Source organism: Trachymyrmex cornetzi, unplaced genomic scaffold (genome assembly GCF_001594075.2).
Source record: "Trachymyrmex cornetzi isolate Tcor2-1 unplaced genomic scaffold, Tcor1.1 scaffold223, whole genome shotgun sequence".
Classification (NCBI taxonomy): domain Eukaryota; kingdom Metazoa; phylum Arthropoda; class Insecta; order Hymenoptera; family Formicidae; genus Trachymyrmex; species Trachymyrmex cornetzi.
In genome coordinates, this window is record NW_017296881.1 from 2,983,372 (window position 1) to 2,995,649 (window position 12,278).

Below are 12,278 nucleotides of genomic sequence, written 5' to 3' on the forward strand. Positions count from 1 at the left end.
CAAATGTTGTGTTCACCCACAATAGGCGTAATACTATACAGTAAACTGTAAGAAATTGACTCCACATTTAACTGTGATTAATTTATTTCTTATGCTTACTGCACTATATTGTTCCTATAGTAGATAACCCTTTATTACATTAACACGAGAAAAATTTACATAAAAGTAGATTGTATAAGATGTAATGTAATATAGATTGGTAAGGGCGAAAACAATAAATATATTTCATTACTTATAATTTTTCTTGTCGCTTTTAAACCTTTTTATTCGTTTGTATTTGTATACGATGCATTGACACATTTAGTAGAGAGTAAAGTATTTCTGGAACATGAGAAAAGAAACTTATATACATATACATACGTACGTACATATATCTGTGTATGCATTCTTGATTTATTAAAAATTCGATCACAATCTCGCGTTGCGTAATACAGATTTCTTTAGATTTGCGATAATCGTTCAATTTCGTATCTAAGAGCAAAGTAAAAACCATGGTCTCAAGACTAATAGGAATTTGTAAGTATAATTGTGCTTTGATCGTAACATAAAATGTGTGAAAATTAAATTTTATATTACTGCGTTCTGTATGATATTACCAGCTAATGCTTGCTTTTTATATTGCTCTGTAGTTGCTTACATTGAATGCATTTTATTCCGTTTATAAAAAAGGGACCATCAATCGAATCGACGTTACTCATAAGATCGATTTCTACAAGTTTAACTGTTGTTTCTACAAGCGAATCTACAAGAATTCGTTCATTTTCATTAAACAAAATAACGTTTATTTAAAAAAATCAGAAATGTCGGATTGTGTCGCCAGTATCAGCATCAATATAAACGATTCACATAAATCATGGAAATTCCTCTCCTTGTTTTTAATCACCGAGGAAAAGAAAGCTGTTAATATATCTATAAACGTGCATCGAATAAAATCGTGCAGCAAATAAAAATACAATGTCATTAATCGTATCACAGTGCATCAGAAAGAGTTTCAATATCACTGTAGTCATTGATGTATAAACTATACGCAATATATATGTTTTTACAATGTTTATTTTAATAAATATTGCTGTGGATTATTTGTAGCATAATACACAATAAAGTCATCCATTATTAATATCATCGATAATCTCTCTGCTTCCTAATCTTTTAGAAATCTTGCATAATTATATATCATTTGAATGAATATTTGTATATTCGAAAATAATTCTTAGGCATGCGCGTGTTTCTTTCTCAGCAAACAATTTTATTTATTTTACACGGCTTCAGAATTTTCCTTCTTTTTTTGGAACAACAGAAATGAGAGAAAAAAAGGCAGAACAGTATGGATTTCTGTATAGCTAAGTTGTTATAAATCGTACCTCTCTCTTCTATGAAATTCATAATATTAAGATATTGCAAGAAGAGGAATCTCAATGTTTTGTTACAATTATATTTAATAGGAAATTAGAGTATGATCTCGAAAGGATGAAAGGAAAATTTATAAAGCATGTATTTTAATATGAAAACAAAAGTCAAATATATTCTGTATGACCGATAGACAGAAAATATGCAGAAGAGAAGGATCATTATAAATATAAGATTATTGTGGTATTGGCCAGAAGTGCCGTCGTTCGAAACAGGATTTCTCAAAGCTTGGTTACGAATTAACGGTAGAAACGCATGTATGATAGTGTCGTACATATCTGATTCATACTTGGCGAGTTTTACGATCAATCGTAAAAGTTCTCTTAGCCAGATTCTTATGATTTTTCTTTTGAAACTCTCTCATTGCCTTATTTGTGATATATATATATGTATATATATATATATCATATATGCAGCAGATTGAAACGTACGTGATTCTCTCCAGTTAGGCGTAATGTCACTTGCTTGATTTGTTTTATCTCCAGAAGATGATTAAATGTTTTATAAATTTTTCACTCTACGAGATATCCAGCATATCGGTTTTATAATAAATCGTTAATAAGGGCATTTGCGTGTACGGTCGCGCAATATATGAGATCAATAGCGGTGTTGTTACTGCATTTAATATGCTATGCTCGTCGCTCGCGACGATATAAACTTAATTGCTACGCAATGACAATAAGTATAAGTACGCATGTGTTTGTGGAAGCGCACAAGACGTTAATAACTAATATGTAAAAAAAAAAGGAAAAAAAACGTCCGCGAGATACTTTCCCCATTATAATTGAGGTCAGATTCGAGACGCCGAAAACCTCGTTATAAAACAAAAAAGCTTTTTATTGTCAATTCGCCAACTTAATAAATTAGTTATGTAATATCAGAGAACTTACAAATTATTCAGGAAGCAGGTATTACAAAAAGTACCTGAATCTTCTTTTGTGCATGTCTCTAATCTTTCTCTCTATCACTCTCGCTCTCACACACACGTCCAAGAAGAATGCCGAACAAAATCGAACATAAAAATTAAGTACTTTGTTACGCACGTCTTCCTCTTGTCGCGCGAAGTGAAACAATGCATTTGGAAATAGGAAACTTACCTATTAGCGATCGATTAATTATCTCATTATTAATTTATTATAAGAGAACGTTATGTAGTAACTAAAATAGTTATACACATATATGTATGTGTATACGCGTAGGCAACCGCATGTCTTCCGATGTGCACGCGATGTACGAGTATACACAAATAAATATGTAAAGCGAATGCATATTTACATATGATGATTATGTAAATGTGTATCAGTGTGTATGTGTATTGCGCGGGTCTGTTTTTCTTTGTGTGTGTATGTATATCACAATAACTCAATGTATACGATATTATCTCGCATAATATTAATTGCTTATCAAGCCAGCCTTCTCTCTGCTGGAATTAAATCCAAGATAAGTAAATTAGCCAAAAAAAAATGGAAAAAAAAGAAAAGGAAAAAGAACCACTACAGCACACGTCCTGGGCCCATGTTTTTGAATCTATATCGCATACAAAAATCTATAATAGACGTAACATGTACTTACTACAGTGTTTTCGTATGCGATATTTTTCAAAAAAGCCCTTGGTCAGGTACACGTATTCACAATACTAATCGATATTTCTTTTTACAAATCAATAGCCTTTTTAACTTTATTTTTCTTTTTTCCTTTGCTAACAAGCCTGTTAGTTAAATCTCGTTGTCCAAATTAAATCGGCAGATATTTTAATCACCGTAACGAAAATTGACTTTTTTTTAATAGCAAAATAACTATGCCACGCAAGTGCCCCAACAATTACACCGATGCGTTTACGAAGCGGTATCAAAATTCCTTTCCGGTAAATATTTATTTACATGTCTATATCGTCTTCGCTACGTTATTTGTGTGCAAAGTGTAAGCAAACGCAAATCTAAATCGAAACTTATCAACGATTTTATTCGCAAGATCAAAGTTAAGTATAAGTAATATCTTCGACACTGGGACAACAATTCGGAAATAGAAATGCACATATTTTATCATTTCTTTCCCCAATAAACTAGCAACCATCGGAGTTATTTCATGCACTTAAAAGTACACGATATACACGTTACTAACATATGCAAATTAGAAAACTTCTACGTAACCTTCTTATAAGTAACAAACTCGCACTGCTCTTTTGAAGACAAATTCAAAATTTAATAATATACACATTGTGCAGGAAAGCCTTTACAACGTCGTCCTTTATGTGGATCATCCGGGAAATTGTGGACTCATCACAATTCACATTATCCAATGAGTCCAAATGCTAAATCTTAGTAAAGTGAGAGGGTTCTGTATTCTTCTTTCCATAAAAGGCGAAAAGTTTAAATGTTGGATACCTATTAAATATTCGTGCTTGTAGAACTTCCTCCTTCGCTTGACTAGTTGGTCATGATCCACTACTAGTGTCCATAAGTAAATTGTCATGACAGTGCTTTGTATGTACAATTATGGAAGAATGACTTCGTAATAGTTGACAAGTTTACACAATATTTGCAACGTAATGAAGCAAGTACTGACTTTCTTGCGAATAGAATAAAAACGTCAACTTTATTAATGTCGATTAATTATTCAATCAATTTCACACACACACACACGCGCACACTCTCTCACACGCACACGCACGCACACATGCATATACACACGCACACGCACACACACACACATAATTTTTGATCATTATTGATTAATCATTCGTAATGCCATTGTATGCTCTTAAACAAGTCTTCCAAATACTCCACATGAGCCAATTAAAATTAAAAGCAACAATTTTTATCAATTTTTCAAGGTGAAGGTACATGAATCTAAAAAAATCAGAATTATAACATATAGCACCACTTAAATAGCGTAATTTGTGAATCAATAGACTGATATGATCGCTTTATTTTCGCGAATATTTAAAATAATCGAGATATACGCCATATACAATTATATTTTTATAAGAATAAACAGATCTCTCATGTAAACATTATGTACCACACCTTCATAATGGTACCATAAAGCTTTTGTCCAAGTCATGTAATATTTTATATACATATATGTATATGTATATGTATGTACTTATATGTGTATATATATATGTGTATATATATATATGTCTATATAATTATATTCACATAGCATACATATAACATATAGCATATATATATATATACATATATATATATTGTATACAGATATACACGTTAAGAATAATTTAAAAAAAGAAAACAAAACTTCTTTTTTTTAACTCTGGAATTATATTAATGGACGTCACATAAGAAAAAAAGAACTTTATCCACATTTATATCTAGTCACAATGTAGTTTTATCAACTTTTTCAATGCTAAATAATGAAATAAATATTCTTCTTATTTAAATAAAGTGATTTTAATATGAAAATAACCTTTTTCTATCTTTGTACTTTTAATAAAATTATCATTTTGCGTTTAAACTTTTTTTTGTTTTAACCAAATATATGGCATTACATAATCTCACATACCAGCATGATCATAGTATGAATGCCAAAATTTTTTTTAAATTAAATCAAGTTAGCCATCACATCTTTTTGTTAACGTTTTACGAATCAATCGTTCTTATCACATTGAAATTTATATTACTTTTTTCATACACGAAAAATGTAATGGCTACTTTATGCCGTTTTGAGAGCCAATACATAAAACAAAAATATTAAACTAAAAGTATGAAAATTTAAAAACATAAATACGCGCTCTGTGTGCATGTGAGAGTATCATCGTACGGACATTAGGATTACCTAAAACAAATTTGGCGTCGTGACATTTACTTTGATCCTTCTTGGATAATGCTCATATTTCTTTCTATGTTGTCAATGACTATTTCTGTATGATGATCGCATAACATAAAATGGCTTGACACGCCAATGATATTTAAATAGTTTGTATGATGGACTAGCTTCAATTATACGACTTGAATAAGAATGCATCTTTGACAAGTCATCGTATGTTTAGGCATACTGCAGGAAGATCGTAATACGGATATTAACTTTTCCAACATATCCTTTATTGCGACTTTGCTAACAAAAAAAATCTCTTAGCATTTTTCTCCTACCTTACATAAAAATCGATTTAAAATGTCAAATCATGTTCTGAAATAGTTAAAAAAAAATATAAAAAATCTACATCATAACATTTGGCATGACAAATGTATAAGACAAACTCTTTCCGAGAGAGAGAGAGGTATTCCTGTAGAATATAAATATATTTTACTTACATATAAACTAACGATCAGATACACTGATTTTTTAAATTGTTAAACATTATTATCGATATTTATGCATGTGAAAAGAGATAATTACGATTCACTGAGTTCACGAATTGTTATATATCCGTAAGATCAACCTACAGCATAAACGTTACAAATTAAGATTGTTACTGGATTTCCTTGACATTCTAGAAACCAGTGTCGCGTCGCGTGATCATAAGTAATGTCAACGGTTCCATTTCTTTTTCAAAACGACAAGACACGATACAAAACATGTTTCGCGAAGTTTCTCATGGAAGACTTCCAGGTTTTGTTTACATCGGGAGAATCCATATATAATAAAAATATGTGTTGTCTTAAAGAAGATGATGCAGAAAAGATTCAGCAGCTGATCGATAAATCCGTATTTTGCATACTTGTGAATCAAATAGTGATATTTCCACGAAGAAACTTGAAACATTCTTTGTAGTTGATGTATCCTACTATCAGGTTTCTGATGAGAGAATTGTAGTTCCTTAAGCTTCAGTCGATGCTATAAGGGAACTTTTAGGCGTGTACGCTGTCGCATTCGGATCCAAATTTGACACGGTACACCCCGGACAGGGACTTTCATTCGAACGTATTTTTGTTCCTGCTACTCTCACTTCACTATTTAAACGAAGCTTGGACGTCGCACAGGTTGGCGCTGGACCAAATGTATCTTGTGGCATCACAGCTAAATCTTGCGCTATTTTTGTTTTCAACATCTCGATTTCTTTCTCTTGAGATCTGATTAAGCCTGATTTAACAGAAAATAATATGATATATTGCTAATGCAACAACCATATGTAATATGTGTTTCTATTATTTTTAACAAATATTTACCCGTTCTTCAATCATAGATTACAAATATTAAGAAAATAGAAATATACGACAAAAAATATATGAAAAATGTATAAAACAACGCGAACGAAGCGTTGTTTCAATCACTTACTTTCTCGGATTTCTAATTGCCGCTTAACTTCGCCGAGTGCCGAAAACAGATCAAGTTTTATACGCGTTTCTGCGCTCAAGCTGTTTTCCAAATGTGCGTTTTTATCTTGCAGCGCATTGAGTGCAGGGAGTAGAATTTCACACTCCCTGTGGTTCTCTTTACAACGCGCGGCATCGTTTTCCAATGCGTTACATCTGAATCAACATATAATATACGATATTTGCGCCCCATTTATTTTACATTGTGCCATTTATAATCTAAAATAATTTTATACTTTTATGCTAACAAATTTATGTTCTTACCTTTCTTCCTTTAATTTGAATTCTCGGCGCAGATTTTTAAGGTCCTGTTCCATTTGAGATCTTCGATTTTTACACGCGTCAGTGCATTCTTGCCTGATAAGCGGAGGTGGTGGTGGAGGAATTGCGGAGCGCGCTTCTTCGGCAGCTCGTCGTGCCCTTCGTTCGGAGAGCAAGGACGCTTCGCATATGTTACGTTGCTTTCGCTCTTCTGCAATTCGCTTTTCCAACGATGACATTGTTTGCTTATCCAATTGACGCGCCGTCACTAGACCATGTAATCTATAATATTAAAATTTACATTACAGGATTTGTCTGATTTTATTAAAAAATCAAAATAAAAATTTTCTGTCTCCCTTTTCTGTGTACATTTTAATACAAATTAAAATTTAAAAAATATTTTTTATATTTAATAGTATAATATCGTGTTATTAAAAAAAAATTATACGAAAAATTTATAAGAGAATTGTGGAATAAAGAAATAGACTCCTTTGAGAGGTTTTACGAAGTGAAACCTTTTGTAAGTATCAAATATAATTATTTATAATTAATTTTCTTTATAATATAAACTATAAAATTTCAGATATCTTTAACGTATTTCCATGTTTAATCTTAAAAAATTAAAAGAATTAATGACTTTTATATGTCCTACTAAACGTGATACTCTTGTTTTAATATTAATATATGTAGAAGAGAATGTAATGATTAATGATTCCAGTATATATCTAAATCCAGTATACATCTAAATCGTAAGAATATAAAATAAGCATAATTAATAATATAACAAATATTATGTATTTTAATTTAACAAAAATTTTAACAAATTATTTAAAAAAAAAACTTTATAATTTATTTAAATATATAAATCTATATGTACATTTTTTCTGTTCAGATGCTAACACGAACAGAAAAAGATAACAAAAAAGTCTTCTTTTTATTATAAAAAAAAAACAAAGCAAAAGGATTATCAATAGATTTATAGATTATATTATTATATATAATCTACATTAACACATTATACGCACGCACACACACATATAGTTTGTATATTTAAAATTCAAATTTAGAAATGTGAAATTACAATGGAAAATATTGAAAATCAAATTTTTTAATATTGTATAAAGCAGACACTGATACATTCTTTTCACACGTATTATATAAATTCATAGTAACATTACAAAAATAATTTACAATTGTTAAATAATTCATAAAGTTATTAATTATTAAAAAATTTACTTACTTGCTTTGCAATTGATCGTTATCATGTTGGAGTTGTTGTATGTCACCCTTAGCTTGTCTCTCTCCATTGAGCAAGACATTGATTTGCGACCGTAATTCTTGTTCCATCTGTCGACTTGATTGCAAATCTGACTTTAAACGTTTTATGTCTGCCTCGAGCCTGCGACACACCAGTAACCTATTTCAACGACAAATCATGCTGAAGAAACTGACAGGAAGTCTACTAGATGGATACAAGACGGTATAGGATTTGTGAAGTACGAATACCACACACAGATTTGTAATATTTTCAATCTGTGTCTTCGAAAATATGTTGGATTGGCAGAATTTCGATAGAAACTTATAATATATTACAAGAAAAATTCTTCTTGTATGATATACCTTTGATAATAATCATCTTGCTGTTTCTGTTGCTCCGCTGTGATTTCAGTCGTATTTTTAACCTGCCGAGTTTTACGTTCCCGTTGGACATTAGTAGTCGACGATGAATCTCGACTTTCTTTCACGTTATTCCATTTTCCTGCTACTGAACCGTTTGTTTGTGATTTTATTGTAGTATGTCCGCAACCCTTAATAGATTTGTCCTTTTCTACCTCATTTATGTCAAAATCATTTACAGATCTGTTTTAAGAAATTGTGTCGATAAGTATTTCACATGAAATTAAAGTGTGATTAAAGAGAAATACATTTTTGAGTATGAAATTGACCATACCCCACCCTCTCGATGAGTTGTATGTCACTGTGCGATACTGTACTTCCATTACTGTGTATAAATTTCTTGTCGCTTTTGTCCGACGGTGAATTATTTGATACATTGTGTTTATTATGCTGCTCTTCCTGCTTTTCACTCTTATCTAAGGATTTTCTATGAGTACTTTTGGTAGTAGCAGTCTGTGTTTGTGATGTGACCGGGCTACTAGTGTGTACTCCGCCATTTTGTACGTTCGTTTCTATGGAATTGTTATTGCCCTCTAAAAGAACAAGCAGAAACATAAAAATGCGTGTAATCATGGAAATTATAGTAATACTGTATTCACATGGGACAATAGTTGATAATAAATACAAGCTACCTCTGCTTTTTTCAGGACTTGGATTGTACTGTGGACTCAATTTGTGTGTTTGAGTTTTCACATGTTGCTCTAACGACGCAGTGACCTGCTGTGTCTGTGGCTGCATTTGCGGTTGGATTTGCTGCATTGACATAGCTTGTTGCTCTAGAGGCAGTGCTTGCTGCAGTAATTGTAGGTAGAACTCGTTCTCTTTTGCCACATCTTTTTGTTTTCTCTATCGAGAGCAAGAATAAATTAAAATAAATATAATCGCCATGATAAATATCTTATTGTACAGAAGATATGTATTTGTAATAAATCAACGTAATTGTTTGAGATTGATTGTTGAAGATTACTAACCTGCCTCATTCTGTAGCCTACATAGCTCTTGAAACCAAAGCCCAATGTAACTACAGGATAGCCAATGCTAGAAATACGCAATGCAGAAAACTTTACTTGGAGCAAACGGACATAAATAGGTTATCCTATTAGATCTATTATATCTAATAATATACACAAAGCATCTTTTGATGATATATTCATCTACAAAAAAAAACAAAGATAAAACTATTACCAATGTGCTGCAAACGGCCGACAGAGGTCTAGGTGAAATGGCATATGACGCAAGTCACGCAACCGCACTGCTGCTTCTATATATAGAAATAGTAGCCACAGCATCACAGTTGGTAGACACACTCCTTTATCTGTTTAAAATATGAACATTTTAATTAATCTCTTACATTTATTAAAAATCAGGATTCTTAAAAATTGAATTCCTGCAAGTATATCATGGACCAGTATCAGTAGTATGAAGAAATCACATTTTGACAGGTGTACATTACACGTTTGTCCACATTTCAAATACATTTGTTTTTTTACGTACCTGTATGCCAGACGTATTGCACCCAAACATAAGTGCTGGCAGCAAAAAACAGCCAATGCACAGGGATAAAAAAGTAGCAAATCATGTCTGACGTAAGTGCAATACAAATAAAAAATACAGAGAAAGCCTAAAACAGAGAGTAAAAAGACAATGAGATTTAACATATATCCAATAATATCCGATTGCGTGATCTTGATAATTGCGTAACACACGTTGACACTTACCAAGCCTTGATATTTAAAGGAATCGTAAACGCTTCGGAGGACTAGCCAGAACGGCCACAAAAATTCAAAACGGAATTCCAAAATGAAGTCTGCCAAGATCACCATGGCCCATAGTAGAAGAAACTTCAGATAAAGCAAGGTACTGAAACAAATATAATTATTTTAATACATGTTATGTTTGCCATATGCTAGATTACAACTCACAGTGACTGATACATCTGTATGTGTTTCTATATTTACTTTAGTTTTTTGTAGTTCAAGTAGTACATACTTATTGTACTTAAAGTAAATATACATTTAAAAAAAAAACAAGAAAGAAAGTTTCTAATACAGTTCAGGTCAACGACAAAAAACAAATGGTACTGACCTTCGTGAGCAATCTATACTTTCTTTCAAAATATTTAATAAATATGTTTGGATTATAAGATAAGAGATACCAAGTTGGTGTCAACAATCAAAAACACGGAAACATCACAGATCTTACATAACAAGATCTTACGCTCTCCAAGTAAAAAAAGGTAGCAAGAAAGAAAAGTCCATTGGACTATCGCATTTGTTTTACTGTTATCGCGGTGTTCAGCCGCTTGTAAGCCATACGCAACAAACAAGAATCATTGGAACATAAGATGCTGCATATGTATGTACTAAACATGCGATGAATGCATTTGAACGAGATTGCGGGACGAAAGAAAAAAAAAAAAGAAATAGGAAAGCGGCGAAAACGAAGGAGATTCGTATGTCCTTAGAACATCCGAATCGCAGGACGCAGGTAAATGTCAAGCGAGAGCGGCGTCGATTCGGCGTCACGGTTGCTCGACATTCGCGCGCGCGATCGTTGCCACCGCTGTTATTGTCGTCATCAACATCAAGATCATAATCATAATCATCATTTTCGTCATTATTATGGTCGTCGTTATCATTATCGTCGTTATCGTTGTCGTGACCTACAACACTCGCGTCTTTCCGCGAGATGGGCGAGGGGGGACGGCGCGGGGGGTGAGGGGGGGAGTCGGGGAGGGGAAGGGAGAGGGTTTTGGTTACGTTTTTGATTACGAAGGAAAACGGCCATTCCCCGACGTAGGTGTACGTACGCGATACGCATATGGCGGCGTGAGAATTTACCTTCCGTAGATTCCCTCGGTGAGCTTGTTGCGTTTCAAGGGCCTCCGAAGCTTACCGCACTCGACATTTCTCCTCTTCATATTCCTCACGGCACCTTTTACCACCACCAGGCTAAGCGACGTTACTCGCGGCGCGCTACGGGGGGTAAACGGAAAAAAAGCGGCCGCGACGGCGGATATACTGGGCCTCCTCGGCTGCGCGCGGGGGTAACACACTCGCGTGCGAAAAAACTCGGGCTCGCTCTCTCGCGCGCGCGACTTCTATCAGTCTCTTTTGTTGTCATTCGTCTGTGGACAGACTCGAGGTCTCACGGCGGTTTACCAAGCAGCTGATTGGTCCATCGCGGGACATGGCGCTTTAATCAGCGACGAGAAATCACCTGCCGATTGTATTAATCGCGCGGCGCCGCGCACCACCACCACCACCACCACTACCACCACTACCACTACTACTACCACCGTCGTCTCCGTCGCCGTCGTCGTCGCGGCTGTTCTGCCTGCGTCGCGAAAAATCGCAAGACGTTTATCACCTCGTATAAAAGCGTGCCGATCGCTCGCTTGCCGGCCGATCTGTTTCTTGCTCTCTCTCTCTCTCTTTCTCTTTTTATTTATTTCTCTTCCTCTCTCCCTCTCGCGATTTTCCGTCGCGCGACGCGATTTCGGGCTTTCTCTACGAGCCTTTATCGATCGTAGATGTCTCCCGACCGTGCTGCGGTCGGTCCATCGGCTCGTTTCATTCGCGTTAACAGCGCTCCGCGCGCGCGACCTGGCAACACGCGCTGCTCCGCTCTCCCCTCCATTTCCTCCTCTCCCGGCCC

At 34.2% G+C, this 12,278-nt stretch overlaps 2 protein-coding genes across 4 annotated transcripts in view; one reads left to right on the forward strand and one right to left on the reverse strand.

Annotated features, from left to right (window-relative positions):
• Nucleotides 1–5,682: 5,682 nt before the first annotated feature.
• LOC108760354 (macoilin) lies at nt 5,683–12,272 on the reverse strand. 3 transcript variants are annotated; one of them, XM_018506247.1, is made up of 12 exons: nt 11,462–12,272; nt 10,340–10,481; nt 10,116–10,242; nt 9,807–9,936; nt 9,593–9,659; nt 9,254–9,467; nt 8,896–9,154; nt 8,565–8,804; nt 8,185–8,361; nt 6,948–7,226; nt 6,646–6,839; nt 5,683–6,450 (listed from the first exon to the last, which is right to left on the reverse strand). In XM_018506247.1, exons 1-12 carry the CDS (start codon nt 11,539–11,541, stop codon nt 6,188–6,190), a joined length of 2,172 nt encoding a protein of 723 aa, XP_018361749.1. In that variant the 5' UTR covers nt 11,542–12,272; the 3' UTR covers nt 5,683–6,187. The 3 variants fall into 3 exon arrangements, with proteins under 3 accessions (XP_018361749.1, XP_018361750.1, XP_018361748.1); XM_018506248.1 differs by having other exon boundaries at nt 8,185–8,343; nt 9,251–9,467; XM_018506246.1 differs by having other exon boundaries at nt 9,251–9,467.
• The window catches only part of Sting (transmembrane protein sting), a 5,925-nt gene continuing 4,069 nt past the window's right edge, over nt 10,423–12,278 (forward strand). Inside the window, exon 1 of the mRNA XM_018506250.1 lies at nt 10,423–10,478. The gene's annotated coding sequence lies outside the window, so the exon portion shown is untranslated. The remainder of the gene's footprint in view (nt 10,479–12,278) is intronic.